Source organism: Poecile atricapillus, chromosome Z (assembly GCF_030490865.1).
Source record: "Poecile atricapillus isolate bPoeAtr1 chromosome Z, bPoeAtr1.hap1, whole genome shotgun sequence".
NCBI classification, from domain to species: domain Eukaryota; kingdom Metazoa; phylum Chordata; class Aves; order Passeriformes; family Paridae; genus Poecile; species Poecile atricapillus.
In genome coordinates, this window is record NC_081289.1 from 104,233,779 (window position 1) to 104,252,637 (window position 18,859).

Sequence of the window (18,859 nt, forward strand, 5' to 3'; positions counted from 1 at the left end):
AAAAATTAACTGCTATTGTTAAACAATAGCAAACAATTGTTAAAGGAGCCTATAAAGCGCTTTGAAATTCTGAGTACTACCCAACCATAAGCATATACCAAGTAATACCTGGTTCACTGAAGTATTTTTGTTTTTCTTAAGTAGGTACTCTTAAAAAATGTTAGAGAATAAATATTCAGTTTTGTCCAGTAAATTACAACTCCAGACACTTAGATTTCATAGAACATTAAACACACTTTATTTCTTAAGCCTTCTTACTACTAAACTGTTGAACTCTTGAATTTAAGCATACTACAGTACAGCAGAAAATATGAGTGCAAAAGTTACAGAACACTAACAAGTGATGAGCTAATCAGAACATGCAACACAAACATCAACACAATTTAAGTCAGAGAGGCACTTACATTAACAGTAAAAGATAAAGTTATCACTCTTTGAACATCATAGCAGCCTGCTTGGAATTGCATTTGACTGAGCTTTGTTGCTGTGAATAATACAGCTCATGCACAGGTTTGGATGTATGTTTTGTAAATTTAAAGTATTCACTGAATACTACACCAACATATATACACTCATATACAGTTCCAGAAGATTCAAGAGGCCACGGCTTATTTCTGCTCATCCTTTGGAAGAGGTCTTCTGAACAGCAGAATATGTGGTTCTGCAGAAAGGAAATTGAACAAAGTGTCAGTCTCTCCAAGTCTTGATTCAAGGGATTTCTTTAATCTTGAACAATAGTTGAGGCTTAGTTTCAAATACATTATTAGGAAGCCTAAGTATGGCCCCACACATGTAATATTAACACATCAAGTTTGCAGTATTTTTACAACAGTCAAGTATTTATGCCCAATGCTGGCAGTATCATAAACTTAAGATCCTTACAGGAGGAAACTATTGGGAAAATATAGAGTATTTTATAATGTCTCTTTACATTAGGCTATTTGACAAACACTGTTCCTGTAACTTAGTTATAACATTATATATATTATTATAACTTATACTGTCTGTTAGGCACATACAAAACACCAAAAAAATTCACTTTAGTTAATACAGCCAGCTTATGTTGTTATCAATCATCTTAATTCTAAATGCCTCCAGGAAAGTCTAAAATATCAAAGGTACCCACATAAGGGAAACATTGGAAGGCTATACTAATTTCTTCAGAAACTTGGAACTTCATGCTCCTGCCATTCATCAACCACCTGTTACTTTTTAGTCAGGCCTGTCGTTGGTAGATTACCTGGAATGACTGCTTCCCCAATACCAACATCCTAGTTAGTAAAGAGTTTTAGGGCTTTGCACCCCATTAACTGAAGAATTACTGATTTTTCAAGAAGCTTTACAGCTATAGTTGAAACTATCTAGAATTTTCAGAGAATTAATACAGGACCTTGTCTACATGAGCATCTATTAAGTTGTACAAAAAAGTAGGTGTGTCAGCTTTATGATTTAGAGATACACTGCTACATTAACTGTGGTTCACTCACTGCATACTCACGTTAAGAACTCACAAAAAAACCTGCTTCGATGGGCAGAGACAGGAACACTTTCAGTGTGGTATTTTTTGTCTATAGATAAACCATACACATCTAGGACAAGACTCACATTTTGCAAGTCTGGAAGCAGGATGTGAAGGTTGAAAATTATGTCACCTTTGTTGGCAAAGGACCAAAGTAGCAAAGAGAGAGTAACATTCAGTAGTGAATTCCAAATGGATTCCACAGTAGGAGCTGCACATCACATACTTCAGCTGAACACCAGGCAGTTGATACTTGACTTTTTTGTTTGTCTAATTCTGTTCAAATGTGCTCACCTGGCTCATGGATCATATAGTGAACCCAGCCAAGACTCTGCTGAACACCAAGTCGTCTCCACTCTTCTTCAGACATCAGATGAGATTTTGGCACTTGTTTTGAAAGTTCTCGTGGCAGCATCACATGTCTGTAGAGATGTAATTATTAAACATACACACACAAAGTACTGTACACTAGACAATTTGAACAGATCGGCACTGAAAGACAGTAAGTGTGTTATGAATACTTACTTTCCCTGTAAAGAAAACAAGAGTACTGATTCTTGGCATGAATTTGATTATGAAACCCGTCCCAGAATCCAGTTTAAAATCACTTGCGACTATTAAACATTACATCTGTAAAGCACCTGCATACTGGGAGCCAAACTGTCTTCTAGAAGATATCTAGACCCCTTCAGATTCCAATGCTGATACACTCAGAGAAGCATGCGCTCCTGGCAACAGGCTGCAACCAGCTACTTGAAAGAAATTTGGACCTGTGAAGTTTTTATAATACCGCTTTCAATTAAGCCTAGGAGAGTTAAACTTCAACAGTCCCCCATCAGCAGGGGCCTAAGCTCTGCCACAACCTGGAGTTAGCACAGACGGTACGGTCCCTCCGCCATCACCCTGTGGCCAGGGCTTGTGTTGGCCGCTCACCGAGCAACCTGGGCCAACCGATAACAGCATTCGGTCACTCATCCCCTTCGTCCCACCAGTCCAAATCCACGCAGAAACCTCCCATGGGGAGGCTCGGCAGAGCCTCTGCCCGCTGGCTTTCACCCTCTCTGGCTCCGTTCCCCCGGCGGAGCCTCCTCATTCCCTGAGAGCAGCTCGCACACCTCAGCCGAGGCGCCTGGACGAGCCGCCCTCCTACGGAACGGCTCTTCCTAATGCCTCCAGCTGGCCCTCCCGCTCTCTCCTACAGCTTCTTACCGGTACTCGTATTGCTCGTCAAAGTACTTATCGGAATAATAGATCTGCTTGTGGGCCATGGCGAGCTGGAGCAGCGGCACAAACAGTAGCCTCGGATTCTCCCCTCACGGCCTCCTCGCGCACTAACTGCCCCCTTCCGCGCCCCGAAACGTTTGAATCCAGAGGCTCGGCTCCCATTGGCTCTCGCCAGGGCCAGCCAATCGCGTGCCGCGCCGCCGCGCCCCACCCGAGCCCGCCGTCGCATAACTCGCGCGCTCGCGGCTCCCAACCAATCCCCGGCAGCCGCGGCGGGCGGGGGAGCGTTACGTAACGGGCGGTGGCGGTCGGGCAAGAGAGGCGGCGCCGGCATGAAGCGGAGAGGCGGGGCTGGCGGGGGAAGAGGCGCGGGCGCGCCTGATTGGTCAGCGGCGGCCGGGGCGGGCGCGTGCCTTCACAGTACGGGGGGCGGTGGTGCCGGGCTCGCACATGCGCAGCTCGGGCCCGTGTTCTCTGCCACTGCTTTGTAGTGTTCGACTCAGCCCAGCCCGGCTCGGCCTCACCCGGCCTTGCTTTGCCTTGTCCCGCTTGGCGGGGCCCGGGTCGGCTCCGTCCTCGATGTCCGGGGGACCTGCTTCTTTCAGGGCAGCGAGAAAGGGGTGCCTAAGTCTTTTTAATTAAGCATAGTGTTTACTTCAAAACTGTGCTGTCCCCTGGCTGCCGGGTAGCTGCTGTCAGGAATGCCGCCCCGTCGGTCGTACTTGCTCAGGGTGAAAACTTATAAAAGGCGGGTTGCTGATGTGTCCAGAGCAGGGTGGGAACTGCGGACAGGATTTAAGTTTACAAACATGCTTACTCACCGAAACAAAACATGGAATGCTTCCCTGGGAATACGTGCGCAGCAGGCCACCGGGGTTTGCTAAGAGGTGCTGCAGCTCCCCAGATAAGCGTGCTGTTTCTGCCCTGTGGGATGAGATGAGCACGGTGCGAAGGTGGCCAGAAGGAGCGATTTCACGATTGCTTTCATAGAATCATGGAACCATACAGTGGTTGGAAGGGGCCTGAAAGATTATGTAGTCCCAACCACCCACCATGGATAGACACCTTTCACCAGATCAGGTTGCTCATCCCCGGCCAACCTGGCCCTGAACACGCCCCAGGATGGGGCATCCGCAGCCTCCCCGGGCAGCCTGTTCAGCGCTTCACACTCTCCCAGTAGAGTTTCTTAATGTCAGCCTTAAATGTCCCCTCATGTTCCATGCCCCGTGCCTGTAGTGTGCTCCGCTCCTTGCTAGGCCTCTGCCGAAAAAAGGAGATAAGTCTTTCAAGAAGTTTCTGCTTCTCTGGTGCTGCCAGAAACGTGGGTACTGCCCGTGGTTATGTAATGCATCTGTCTGAAAACAGAGGAAAAAAACAACCAAAGCCATATGATGCATGACAGCTGATACACATGCGTGGGTAATAGGTATGATTTTTTTTTTTTTAGCAGCATTGTTTCTACTGGCGCTGCAGATTGTCTTAAACAATAAAGTTTAAGCCAGTCTCACTACGCAACCATTAAAAGGAGTGCTTATCATAATCTAGCAGTAATATTTTTCTCTTAATTTGACTGCATATTAGAGCTTGTTAGGCACAGGTTATTTAAAGGCCACATGAAGTCAGTGTTTTTGAACTGGTGAAGCTAAATGTGTGAAATTCACATAACAAAGGAATATATATTCCAGTAGAATTGTAAAAGTACAAACCACCTGCAAGTTTTCTAAAGTTTTAGTTAGATTATTCAAAATAGAGTGGTTTGGAGATTTTTAGCTTAATTTCAGGCAGCACAACAGTTATTTTTAAATACTTGAGGCAGAACATGCACAATGATTTGTTAGGAATGTCACTGTGTAATAATGGGAAAAAAATACTGAAGTGCCATGATGGGTTCTACTGGATGAAAGACATTTCCTTGCCTTGTCTTTTATAAGCTTTCCGTTTGTTTTATACCTACTGAACATGAGAGAAAATTGATCTTTATGTAAGGTTGTGTGTAAGCCTTTCTCCTTTGAATTTATTCAGAAGTGAATGGGGACATCGTGCTTTTGACCACCCTGTTAAAGAGCCAAGGAGAGAGCAGTTATTGTTTATATAGACTTCAGCAAGGCTTTTGGCTCCAGGTAATCCCTCCAAAGAGAAGCAGTTGATGTATGAACTGAGTGTGCAGACAATGACCTCAGATGAGTGGCCAGGCCCAGAGGATGGTGACACATGACACAAGTCTAGTTGGAGACAAATAAGTAGAGGTGTGTCGCAGGTGTCAAAACTGGGACGAGGCTTTTTAACATCTTCATTAATAACCTGCACAGTGGGGCAGAGTGTACCCCAGGCATGTTTGCTGGTGACACCTAGCTGCATGGAGTAACTGAGAAATCAAATGGTTGTGCTGGCAGGTCAAGGAGCTGCAGAAATAGGCTGAGAGGACCTTCATGAATTTGAGGCGAGCAACTGGAACAAGGTGAAGAGCAAAGTCCTGCACGTGTAGAGGAACAACCACAGGCACCAGTATGTGGTGGGAACTCCCCAGGTTGAGATTTTTTTTTTTTTTTTAAAGGGGACTTGGGAATGCTGATGAACACTGAGATGAATGTGTCACAGCACTGTGTGTCCTTGCAGTAAGGGTGGCTAGCAGTGCCCTGGGCTGCAGTATGACGAGTGCTGCCAGCAGGTTGAGGGACGTGATCCTGCCCCTACAGCACAAATGAGGCCTCTGGTCACTCCTGAGTGCAAGAGAAAGGCGGAGCTGCTAGGGAAAGTTCAGTGAAGGGTTACATAGATGAAAATCTGTTTGTGAAAATATGAAGGCAGGATACGAAGAAGACCAGAGCAAAGAAGGCAGGTCTCAGAAGACCAGGCTCATTGTAGTGGTGCCCAGTGACAGGACCAGAGACAGGGAGCACAAACTGAAACATGAGATGTTCCTTATGAACATCAGGAAGCCTTTTTTATTGTGAGGTAGATGGGGCATTGGCAGGGAGCTGCTGGAGTCTCCGATTTTGGAGAACCTCCAAAACCATCTGGACATGATTCTAGGCAATGGATAGTAGGTGACCCTGCTTGAGCAGGGATGTGAGACGTGACCTCCAGAGGTCCAGCCTCAGCCACTCTGTGTGGTACTGTGTGAAACAGGGCTCTTTATCACTGTCTTCAGGCTACTGTTACTCACAAAGGCTTTAGTCACATTGCAAAGAAGGAAATAAACTGTTCTGTACTGTGTGGAGAGAACAAAAATGCTTGAACTTTGTCAAGGCAGCTTTATGCTAAACCTTAGGAAACATTTCCTGCCAGTACATAATTTAAATGTTTTAGAACATTTCAGAAAAAAAAATGCTTTCTGCAGTAACATTTCAGGTCAAGCTGATCCTGTCTCTGATCAGTGGTTTCTTTGAGGCTTGCTTTCTATGGTTGTGTCAGTTATGCTTTCCTCTGTAACTTTTACAAATACAGAATGTAGAACAAAGGTAATTTTTTTCTCTCCAGTGCTCTAGAATGACCTTTTAATTGTGGTTGTTATATGTTTTCATATTCAAAGAAATTAGTTTCTGGAATTAAGGTTATTAAGTGGTGAATTGAATCCTCACTTCAAAGCTTCTGAACCAGGTCAGAAGTGAGTGAGACCACAAACACCCATGTTTATTAAAGAGAAAAGCTGCTGAGAAGCTTTATCATACACTTTAGCCTCAGCATGTTGAAGGCCGGTATTAAAGCATTTATCAAAGAAGTTTACCATAGCACAGACTAAAAGGTATTCCACATAGCTTTAGGGATAGAGGTTTGTTAGGAGAAATCTCAGTGAGCTGTGCAACTGGGATGTAAGCTCCTGCTCAGAGACCTTCTGATTAGGGGAGCTGTGATTAAGTTGCTATTGAAACACAAGATGAAATGGCAGAACACAAAGAGAATATTCTTAAGCTTCCCTTTCTGTCTCCTGTAGCTATAGCACAGGCACATAAAAAATTGAACACTGGTATTCTGCACTCGGTATGTGAACAGCACGACTGTAGTCTCTTCAGCATAGAGTCTCTTCTGAACTAAAGATGGGCTATAAACATTATTGTGGGGGTTTATTTTGTGTGTCTGGACAGAAGCAGATTGAAATCCTCTGTGTAACCTGTTTTCTTGTGACTAAGGCCATCCACAGAGATATGTGGGCTATGATAAAACTGTTACAGTGAAGGGCCCATATGCACCTTAACTATTGCATATACAGAGTTCAGGATGTAAGCTATGGCACAAGAAAATATTTTCTGTGCTTTTTGTCAGAACGGGAGATGAAAAATTTCCCATCTGTGTTGTGCATAGCAGTCTCTGATTAAAAGTTTCTGCAGTTTTTCCTGTTTAGTTCTGTGAGACATTTAAAAAATTAATAAGTTATATGTAGTTTTACTGTGCTTCAGTTTTCAAACATGTCCTTATAAAACACTAGTGTCAGATGCTTGAATGTATTTTTCTGAATAGAACAGCAAGATCAGAGTCAAGGAACCTTTTGTACTGTCTTCATGAGTCATAATCATATACACAGTTAATAAGTTTTGAGTAATTTGAATGTGAATCACATTCATAGCACATATTGATGAACTGTTATCTGTGGTTTTGTATTTTCAATGTTTCTTATGGAAGTAAGGCATACACAATTTTACTTCTCATCACTTTTGATCCTCAACTAGCTTTTGAACCTGTTGGCTCAAATTTGAGAGAAAGGCTGATAAATGATTGCACGTTTCATGATAACAGGCAGACAGTAGAGCAGAACTCTCATGGGGGATGATGTTACAGTTAAACTTGCACCTTATTAGACCAAGAATCTACATGGGGAAAAAAACTTTGCATAAATTCTTTAAGAGTAAATATCTTTCAGTATTTGGTGTACATGCCTTCTGAGACCTCAGAGCCACAAACCATGAGTCAGTAGAAGAGCAGTCTCACTTAATTCATATATTCAGTAAGGTAACTTTCTATTTGCTGATTTAATTTGCTGACTTTATATGGTGTTTGCCTAGTATTCCACAACACTAGTGGTCCCCAAAGCACTCTCAGGCTGTTTGTATGTGTAATATTAACAGTATTTGTCTCTGAGGGTTTGATCTTCAGAATTTACCTCAATTTAGATAGTTAAATTTGAATTTACTGCCTTGCTTAATTTGAAGGACTTTATCATAAGTGTTGAGTTGTGTGCTAATTAACATCCCCTTAGTATATGCAGAAGATGGATTATTTTTGGTTTTTTTGGTTCACGCAAAATTGTGGAGAGACTAAAGAATGATGCTATATTTTGATGGTCTAGCTGGCTATGAATAACACAATGTAAGCATTGAAAATAATCCTGTTGAATTGCTGAGGATTGCCCTCTGAGAGAGGATAAACTCACTTGAAAAATAGAGCCAAGTTTGATGCATGCTCCATACAATACCTATGCTGGTTCAACAATTGCATTTTGAAGGCTTTCTTGAATAGATTATTGAATAAATTATTCCCAAGTCATAGAAGTGCCCAGCTTTCAGGATGAGTATATAAGTACAGAATGTCTGTGATCCATTCAGATTGTTGCAGAGCTTGGAGGCTAATGTTGATCTTGTCATTTCATTGAGATTCAGTTCTCTCATTCTGCTTTTATGGATCTTCTTGTGGAAGCAGTGATCAGAACCTCCTCAAAAGACTACAGCTTAGATCTAAAAAGTGACACTGATGAGCCTGCGGTGACGCACCAGTGTTGGGGGTGACATGGGCAGCCCAGCTGAAGTGCACCTGCACCAGTGCACCCAGCATGGGTTACAAACAATGGAAACCATTGGCAGCAGGAAGCTGTGATGTAGTTATCACCATGGAAATGTGGTGGGATGACTGGAGTGCTGCAGTGGGTGGCTACAAGCTCTTCAGAAGGGACAGGTGAGGAAGGAGAGGCTGTGGGTGGCTCTGTACACTGGGGAGGGTTCTGGCTGTGCAGAGCCCAGGGGCAGTGGGGATAAGGCTGAGTGCCTGTGGGTGACAGTCAGAGGGATGGCCAACAAGGCAGAGATCCTGCTGGGAGTCTGTCAGACCACCCAGCCAGGATGAAGTGAAATATTCTATCAGTGGATGTTTCATGATGACTACCCCTTGTTCTTGTGGGAGAATTTAACTTGCCAAATGCCTGCTGGAAACTCAACACAGTGAGAGGAGACAGTATGGACCCTGGAGAGTGTGGAAGGTAACTTCCAGACACAGCTGGTAGGGAAGCCTACCAGGGCATGCCCTGCCAGACCTGCTGCTCCCAAACAGAGAAGGGAAGTGGGAGATGTGGTGGTCAGAGGCCATCTTGGGCACACTGACCATGGAATGACAGAGTGTCTCTGTTCTTGGTGAAGGAAGGAAGGGGATCAACAGAACCTCTGCCTTGGACTTCCAGAATTTGGCCCATTCAGGACATTGGTTCAGAGAGCCTCTCAGGAAACTGCCTTTTAAAAACAAAGGGGTTCAGGAAGGCCAGACATGCTTTAAGCAGGAAATCTTAAAGGTGCAGGAGCAAGCCATCCCTATAACAGTGGCAAAGAAGACCAGCCTGGCTGAAGAAGAAACTTTCACTGGAACACATGGAATAAAAGAGGTTTTGTGACCTTTGGAAGATGGGGCAGGCAACTCAGAGTGCAACAATGTTGTTAGGTCATATAGAGAGAAAATTAGAAAGGCAAAACTCAGCTAAAACTCATTCTGGCCAGTGCTGTGAAAGATAATAAAAACTGTTTTTATAAATACATTAAAACTAAGAGAGACCCAAGGAAAATCTTCATCATGTATTGGATGAAGAGAGGGAAAATTGTCACCAAGCATGAGGAAAAGGCTGGCTTGCTTTACCTCAGTTATTAACAGAAAGCCCAGCTATCCTTGGGGCACCCAGCGCCAGTAGACAGGGATGAGGAACAGAACAGACCCCATGCTGTCCAGGAGGAAGTAGTTAATGACCTGCTGTGCCACTTGGGCAATCACAAGTATATGGGACTGGATGGGATTCACCCAAGCATATTGAGGGAGTGGAGGAAGAGCTCACCAAGCTGCTCACCATCATTTATCATCAGTCCTGGTTAACAAGGGAGGCCCTAGTGGGGCATGGAGGCTGGGCAGTGTGATGTCCATCTACAGGAAGGTTCAGAAGGAGGATCCAGAGAATACAGGCCTGGGAAGGTTATGAAACAGATTATCTTGAGTGCCATCATACAGCACATAGAGAACAACCAAGGAATTGGCCCCACCTAGTGTGGCTTTTGGAAAAGAAGGTCCTGCTTCACCAACCTCATCTCCTTTTATGACCAGATGATTTACCCAGTAGATGAGGGAAAAACTCTGAATGCTGTCTACCTGGACTTCAGCAAAGCCTATGATACTGTCTCCGAGGGCATTCTCCTAGAGAATCTGGCAGCCCATGGCTTGGACAAAGGCTCTGTTTTCTGAGTTAAAGCAAAGACTGAACCCAGAAAGTGGTGGTGAATGGAGTTACACCAGTTGGTGACCTGTCACTTAGTGGGGTTCCCCAGATCTCAGTATTGGTGCCACTCCTGTTTAACATCTTTATTAATGAGCTGGAGGAGGGGATTGAATGCACCCTCAGTAAGTTTGTAGATGACACCAAAGTGGGCAGGAGAGTTGATCTTCTGGAGGGTAAGAAGGCTCTGCAGAGCAATCTGGATAGGGTGGATTGATAGGCAGAGGCCAACTCCATGAGGTTCAACAAGGTGAGGTTATGGGTCTTTGTGTCACAGCTCCAGGCAGTACTACTGGCTGAGGTCAGAGTGGCTGGAAAGCAGCTCAGTGGAAAAGGACCTGGGGGTGCTGGTCAACAGTGGCTGAACATGAGCCAGCTGTGCCCAGGTGGCCAGGAAGGCCAATGGCATCCTAGCCTGTGTCAGCAACAGTGGCCAAGAAGACCCAGGGCAGTGATTGTCCCCCTGAACTTGGCACTGGTGAGACCACACCTTAAGTTGTCTGTTCAGCTGGGCCCCTGACTACAAGAAAGATATTGAGGGGCTGCAGCATGTTCAGAGAAGAGCAGTAGAGCTAATGAAGGGTCTGAAGCACAAGTCCTGTGAGGAGCAGCTGAGGGCACTGGGATTGTGTAGTCTGGAGGCTCAGGGGACGCCTTATTCTTCTCTAGAACTGCCTGACAGGAGGTTATAGCCAGATGAGGGTCACCCTCTTCTCCCAAGCAACCAGTGACAGGACAAGAGGACATAGGTTCAGAGTGTTCCAGGTAAGGTTCAGTAAGAATTTCTTCATGGAAAGGGTTATTTAGTCTTTGGAGTGGGCTGCCCAGGGAGGTGGTGAAGTTACCAACCCTGGAGCTGTTAGAGAAACATCTGGACTTGGCACTTAGGTCTGTGGTTTAGTTGACAACATCAAATTCTGTCAAAGGTCAGGCTCAATGATCTTAAGGTCTTTTCCAACCTTAATGGTTCTATGATTCAATTCCCATGTTAAACAAAAAAAATAATGCAGAATTTAGCAGATGATTTCCATAGCAACCAATGCTCATATAACACATTCAGGATGATACTGTATAATATCTGGAAAATCAAGCAGAAGAAGATTCTGTCAAATGAGGCACAGTCCTGCTCATATTTTTCCTGGAGGCTGTGCAACATGACAGTGTCTTAGGGCAAAAAATCTGTAGTGGAGAGTTCTTCAGTTATTGGATATTTTTCATACAGTGTTTAAATACTTCAAGTAAGGTTTTATTTAAACTTTAATATGTCAGTGCTAGACCTGAGGAAAGATCCTTTTAGCCAAACTTATCTTTGCAGCTTTCTCTAGTGGTTGCCTTCTGTAATGGAAGAGCGTAAGAGTTGGAAAAGTATTGTGATGACACATTCCTAGTTTAGTCTAGATTCTGATGGGGGATTTCTTTGCCCATATGGATTTTTGCTTCATAAATTTTCAGGTTGTCTTTGGGCCAAATGTCTTCTCTCCACAGTATCTTGTTGCAAGGAGTTCCATGGCTGAACAAGTTCCCTTATGGGAAGAGGTATTTTTTTATTTATGTTTAATCTGCTACATGCTGGGTTTTACATTGAAGAAGCCTGTGAATGTTTATTCATTGTCCCAGATGTTTGTAGTTTCAAGAGATAGGCTATATATCCTACAGGGTTATAGGCTCAGATTTTGATTTTAAGCCCAATGCATTGATATTTCCCCACCCCCCTTACATAAATATTGCTCATTGACTTCTGTGAAGTTACTCAATTAAATGTATTAAAATTAAATGTATTAAAATTAAATGTATTAAATTAAAATGTATCACTTCTAAATTTTGTACATACACAGGAGTGAAAGTGTTTGTGAGCTGAAAATACATCTGTTAGCAAGTATTATAAAGGTTACCTTGTGTTGTTTAGTTAAAGTGGTAAAAGATGATAGAATGCAAATGAAATCAAATGCAATCACATACATACAAATATTTTTTCTTATGGTTGTTGTTACAATATAAATTTTAAAATAGCCACTGGAGGGCTCACTGATCTTATGGTAAATGACAAGCTTATCGTTCAGAGCCAGTACTTGCAGGTTTTGGTTAAGGCAGTATTAATTGGTATGCTCCTGTTTGTAGAAGACTGGAGAAATAACAGAATTTTTGAAGATAATGCACAGGGAACACCTACATTTTAATCTCAAAAAATGACAATTCTTGTGCTTATTACCTGTGTCACAGTGTGGGAACATTTACAAAGGTTCGGAATGCAGGAGGATCTAAATGTCATAAAATGAACATAAAGGACCAGAGTTCCCACTCCATTGCCAAAAAAAATGTAAAATGTCTTCCTGTCAGACAGCAGGGTTTCCCCATTTTGAGGAGCCACCTACACACGTGACAGATTCTCCCTTCCCTTCTCTGTTGTGTGTGGCACCAAAGCTTCAGTGATGAGTCAGACCTAGGGCTGTGGTCTTTTTGGACCACTGGGAGAGCTGGGATCAAATGCAACACATTTAATTAGTGTCAGTTACTCCTGGCATTTTGAATTGAGCCTTTATTTATTTATTTAATTTGAGTTAAACAGAACTTAGTTTTCAGAAACTTTGGGAACAATTAATTCTGCTTACTACACTAATATTTTTGTATTTTCCCCAGCCTGAATCTTTCCTTTGTCTTTTTGGGTTTTAAGTATCCTTCCTGGATATGTGATGGTTGTGCTATCACTGATAAATGAATGGAGCTAAATTATTTATATTTATATTTATTATGAGCAGCTCCCTTAAGTTCACAGCAGTACTTACCACTGTTCTGTGGCATATACATGTGCTCTGTGAAGTGCACTGTTCCTGAAGTGATTTTTCCAGTCATTTGTGGTTATCTTATTCTTTCTGTTCCTGTGAGAATATGTTATACCAGAACTTCACTCAGTCTGTTTTACTTTGAGGAAACTCATCTAATTTGTTGCTCTCCAGTGGTCATTTTGGCCTCTCAACCTATTTCAAAATATTTGCCTTGCACTGAGTAACTATTTGAATTCTTTCCCATGATTTTGGATCCTGCATTTTGCAAGCTGATTCTATATTTTTTTTTATTCCCTGCTTATATGTGTCCACTTCGAGTGTTCCTCGTAACTCCCCTCTTCCTTTGTTTTAGATACTGAAAAGTCATCTATTGCAGGGGATACACAAAATTTTGATTTTGTCTTGACAGTTTTTTTGTTGTTGGCAGGGTCATTTATTGTTTATGATTAAGTATGCATATTTTTGGTTTCTTACTTCTCAACACATCTTCCTTCCAACTTCCATCAGCTTCTTAATCATTCATGTAAAGAAAAATACCCATCATTTAAACTCCTCCATTATACATTATCATGCAGTATCTATACAGAAAATAATTTAACAGTTATAACATAGATAGGAAGAATATTCTACCTGGAAATACGTTTCGTCCGAATCTGTCTTTCCTCCTTCTCAGACTAGAAACCGTGATCAAATTTACCTCTGCATTTCATCCAGGACATGTGTTCATGGGGCAAATCTCACAAATTTGAAACAAAACAAGCTTTTCAGGTAACTTCACCTCTAAAAATGGCATATTGGAAATATGCTCAGTTTGAAATGTTGTCCTGTTTTTACAGCCACATCCCTTTATGTAATGAATGGATTTCATCTGTCCTAAACTATTAGTTTTCCTAAGAATATCATTGACTGAATTCTTCCTTGGCGTACTTGAATATTAGGTGATTACATCCATGCATTTGTAGGCTTACCTTTTTAAAAAAAAGAAAAAAATCAGCCAATTCACAGAAGAGAAACAGGCAAACTGATTCATCTTGCTTTACAGGTATTAAAACTTAATGCTTTTTCGTGTTTTTTAGCGGAATATTAGTGGTGTTGTCATGGATATTCTGTTTTGCCATCTTGCAGATGTGCTAAAAATGGGATTTTCCCATCCTACCTCTTAACTATTCATATGAACTTGATTGAAATAATTGAAAAATCTTTAGACATTTCAGCAGTTGTTGGACTAAGATGTAAGTGAACAATAGAATGTCAGCACGTGCTTTATTTCATAATTTTTTTCAAGTATTTTTTCATCTTATTCCACTGTTGGAAAATTAGATGCATGTTGTGAGCTTTCTCTTATGCTGGAGCACACCAAACTGCAAGCTTCTGCTGGCTTAGTGTGGTAGTGCAGCTCCTACACCTTGGTGTTCCTCCCAGGAACCCATAAGTGAGGCATGCAGGCTCCAAATATTAAATACATTAAATATTATAAGACATCACTTTTTTTTTGAAAAAGATTTAAAAAACTTTTGTTTTGGGGCATAATATTTTTATCAGAGGTTCAAAATATGGACTAAGTGCAGATTTGGAAAACATTCTTGTATACAGTGGTATTTGCTGGTGTTTTCATCATGGTCTGTGAGTAGTGGGAATATGCCTCCCTTTAGGTGGACTTGGCTGTGGTGGCTGAGTGCAGCTGCTGGTGACCCCTTCCCACTGGTGATAGTGGTGGGAAAAGGCTCCCAGGCAGCACCATGGGAAGAATGTCTTGGGGTCAAGCCTAGCCTGCAGAACTGCTTTAAGCTTGGTCAGGCCTGAGCTGTGATTCCCTCTATGCCACAGGCATGTCTGTGACTGGCCCAGGACCCTAAACCTGCTGTCTGTGTCACCACATGGGATTCCCAGCACTCTTTCCCATAGGGAGCTACTGGTCCTTGTTTTTCTCTGACACTAACGTTTTTCAGCTGGATCTTAGAACTGTAATGTCTGTAATATCTCCTTTTTTCTCTTTTACTGTAAATTCAATCTCTGCCAGAACTTTCCAACATCTTACAGAGAGTGCTAGAGGGATTTTTGTTTCCTTTGTCCCCCAACCATTTTCCCAATTCAATCTCCCTTTTGTGATGCTGGAATCACGTGCATTTCTGGCACAGCATGTGCCAGAATGCCATTTTAAACCCACCGGTCCCACTCATTCCACCATCTGTTCAGCATAGAGCTAGAACCCTCATGACTCTGTCTTCAGGCTCAGGACAGAACTTATATGATGCAGTGATTCTCAAAAGACTTCTGGCAGCTCAGATTTAATGAATTGTCTATTTAAAATAAAAAAATAAAAAAATAAAAAAATAAAAAAAAAGGCCCAAAATCCTTCAGTTGCTGTTGGCCCTGTTGATTTCAATTTTAGATGAAACATTAAAGGCTGTGGGAAACAATGGCTTGATTCTTTGTGAAGACACCAAAAAATATGTCTCTTTACATGCCTTCTGGAATGAGGTGCTTGTTAACATAACCACTGCAGTGCAAGTGTTTGACAGGCGGAGGGGTGTGGATGTGTAAACTTGATTCACATTTTCAAATGAATCTGCACGGTGGAACTGTATGTACATCTATGCCCGTGGGATGTGCCTGCCAGAATGCATCCTGGGCTCTACATTCCTGTATGGTGCAGACCAAGGACTGGCCAAAATGTGTCATAAATTTATCTTCTGTGGAAATGACAGTGGGTGTGGAAATGGCAGACACATTTTTACTGAACTGCAATTTGCAGCAGTTACCATACTCATGAAAACATAGTCAGAGCTTCCCCTTTCAAGTTCCTCATTAATTACCTTATTTATTTACCTTGCATAAGATAGATAAATTAACTTATAAATTGACATATTAAGATCATTGCTAAGTCTTTGGTTGATGTAGCTTTCCAATGGAGTACAACTTTACTATCAAATTGTACAGCTGTATGCAGAATGAGCTGGGTTAATGTTTTAACTGGTCTTGGTCTGCAACTGCAGTATGGTAAGGCTATAAATCTGGAACAGTACTTTTTAAAGAAGTCATAAGATGTATACAGCTTTCAGAATGTTTTTGACTTAAAAATCTATTTTGGGAAGATGCAAGAAATGAAAATGGGAGTAAGAGAGGTGTGTTTTGGGGCACTGAGTAAACTAATTGTTGCTTGAGATTAAGTCACTAATTTTTTGTTCAGTGTTTTCAGTGTTACACAGCGTGCTTACAAAAATTACTCTGCTTTGGGTAGACAGTGTTGCTTGGAGTTTGAGTCTTGACAGATAGGAAACAATTAATTTCATTTAAGAAGAAGTGGATTTCAGCGACCTTGTGTTTTCAGGTCTACCATTTTGTACTTATGCATAATGCAAAACAAATCTGAAATGAGCCCCATTGGAAAAATGCAAAAGACACTGCTGTGTTATTACTATTATATATTGCTATCATATCTGGGATGGATTTGCAATTGAAAGAAAATTAAATAATAAGTGTGAACGCAGACTCAGTATCCAGCCTGAGCGCAGGAGATGGAGTTCTTTCTCCATGCACTCCAGTTGGCAGAAATGTGCAAGCAGAGTACGAATTTAGATGTGTGCTTTTTCATGTGAGATGAAAGGCTGCACCCATGAAAGGAATTAGTGCTCTGGCTTGATCGTATTGTTTTCTCCTGCTTGATAACAGCTACTAATCTGTGCTGCTGCAAGGAAGCCCCCAGTGAAGATAAGGGTTAGTTTGATTTTTAAGGGAACAAGAGGAGTCTAAACAGTGTAGCTGGTCATCTAGGTCTTTGATGACAGAGGTGGACTTTCATAAAGACAAAACCAGTATGTGCTTTTGAATTTTCAATCTGTTGTCCTTCAAAATTAATCCTTATGTGTATCATTTGTTTTTTAATGACACTGATCATTGACATCAGTAGTTGCATGCTACGCATGAAGTAGACGTGAAGTTTAGGCTCCAAAATTGCCAGTTCATACTTTGATAGCACTTGAACTGTATTTTAAACCAGAAAATATGTTGCATCTGTAAAATAGCCAATTTCTTCTCATGAGGGACATTTTTTCCACTCTTTGTGTATTATAATTTCTGAATGCAAAATATATATATAAATAACAAGTCTATGAAATCTCAAAATTGCATCTCTGGATACTAGCACTATATCTCTGGAGTATTTTTCTGACATTATTGTGCATTTTTTAATGTCTTAGTTATGCCTGAGGAGTCTGAAAACTTTCTTCAATATGTCTTATAGCATAGCAAGCGTTACCATGGTACCTTTTAACATTTTTTCAATCAGCATATGGAGCCACAAGGGGAGAAAAAAGACTCGAGAGAAGAATTTTGGAATGGCATAATACTAAAATAAACCTGTTATAAAAAAATGTTCCATATGATTGATGATAAATTAAAGGAAACAGTCCTGTAATGTATCATCTGTTAGTTAAACATGTGCTCTCATTTATCTAATCAGTACATAACCAAAGCCAATTACTACAAATTAGCAACAACAAATGACAGCCTTTAATTAACTTGAAGCTATATCCCCTTATTTAAGCCCTCAACCCAATATCTGGAAAAGTGGAAAATAATTAACCTTCAGTGTGTTCAATATTGTACTTTTTCAAAAGGTAAAATTAAAATGGAGCCACTGGATGGATTGTAGGAATTAGGAATGTGGCAGTTTAACATTGTCATAGAACTGGTTTGCCAATGCAGTCAGCTCCTTCCTGAAGATGTGGTGGGATGCAAGAGGGAAAAGGTCTTCTTGAACCTTTTCCTGAAGGTGTTAAGTGGTTGTAAGGCTCCTTGCAAACCAGTTGAAGACTGATAGAGTTGCTTAAAAATCCAGTTTACCCATATTTTCTGAAGTACGTATTCCTCATGACTGCCAAAATACAACATTTTGCCCTCTTTCAGAGCACCTTACAAAATGTGCGTTTTGTGAAACTTCCAGGAGATAAGTTAGGTAGAAGGCTTTATATATGTTAATATATTTAAATATGTTGGTTTTGTTTGTTTTTTTAATTAATCATGTGATTGAGCTTTTATAAATGCAACATGTTAGTTGAACACATGGTTTTATCAATAGGGAATGTTTTGTATATTCCAGTTTCAACTTGTTACAGGATAAGGATGTGTTTTGCTCCAACTGTTGTTCAAGATGAAGTTTTTAAAAAGAATATCAATTTCTGTACATATTGTACAATCCAGCAACCAAATGTTGAACTTATGCTACTATGGCAATTCAAAGCACAAGAGAATTTAGGCAGTAAGAGGATCAAATTTTTTTTGTCCTTGTGTTTGGCTCACTTTTATGGTGACCAAAATAAAGATGGAAGGGAAGAGCCTGAAGCTTAATCTAAACTCAGCAGTTCTTAAACATGCATTTTGGTGCTGTCAGAGTTCTTCCTGCTGCATGAAGCAGATTAAAAGGAAGAAGCTGGGAATTTGCAACAATGCAAATGTAAATACATAAGTGTACCTCAGATTTTAAAACTCAAACATGTTTTCCTGAACCTTACTTTCCTTGGTGATTTGTTTTACATTGAAGTGCTGTTCCATTGGCTATTAATGCAGTATATCTTCTGTGAATGAACAGAAAATGTCAGTATTTAGGGTGACATCTTTGGAAGCATTAAATGCATATGCAAGCACTTTAAAATGGCAGAATATAATTAGAGCTGTGAGTTTGACAGTAATTACTACAAAATTACAATATTTTTCACTGTGCAGAAGGCAAAACTAAATGAAATGGATGTGTTAGCATCTGGTAAGCATGAGCAGAGTTTCTTTGAGATGGTTGAATGTCATATTTGTGGCACTCTGAGTGAGATCTATGGCTGATTGTTCCTTACCATTCAATTGTATCTCAATCTGCCCTACTTG

The 18,859-nt window shown here is 41.3% G+C and overlaps 1 protein-coding gene across 1 annotated transcript; it reads right to left on the reverse strand.

Moving 5' to 3' along the window:
* Positions 1 to 214: 214 nt before the first annotated feature.
* On the reverse strand, positions 215 to 2,862 carry CKS2 (CDC28 protein kinase regulatory subunit 2). The gene is made up of 3 exons (XM_058828005.1): positions 2,729 to 2,862; positions 1,814 to 1,941; positions 215 to 661 (listed from the first exon to the last, which is right to left on the reverse strand). The coding sequence occupies exons 1-3, from the start codon at positions 2,785 to 2,787 to the stop codon at positions 609 to 611; spliced, it is 240 nt and encodes a 79-aa protein (XP_058683988.1). The 5' UTR covers positions 2,788 to 2,862; the 3' UTR covers positions 215 to 608.
* Between the last annotated feature and the right edge of the window lie 15,997 nt (positions 2,863 to 18,859).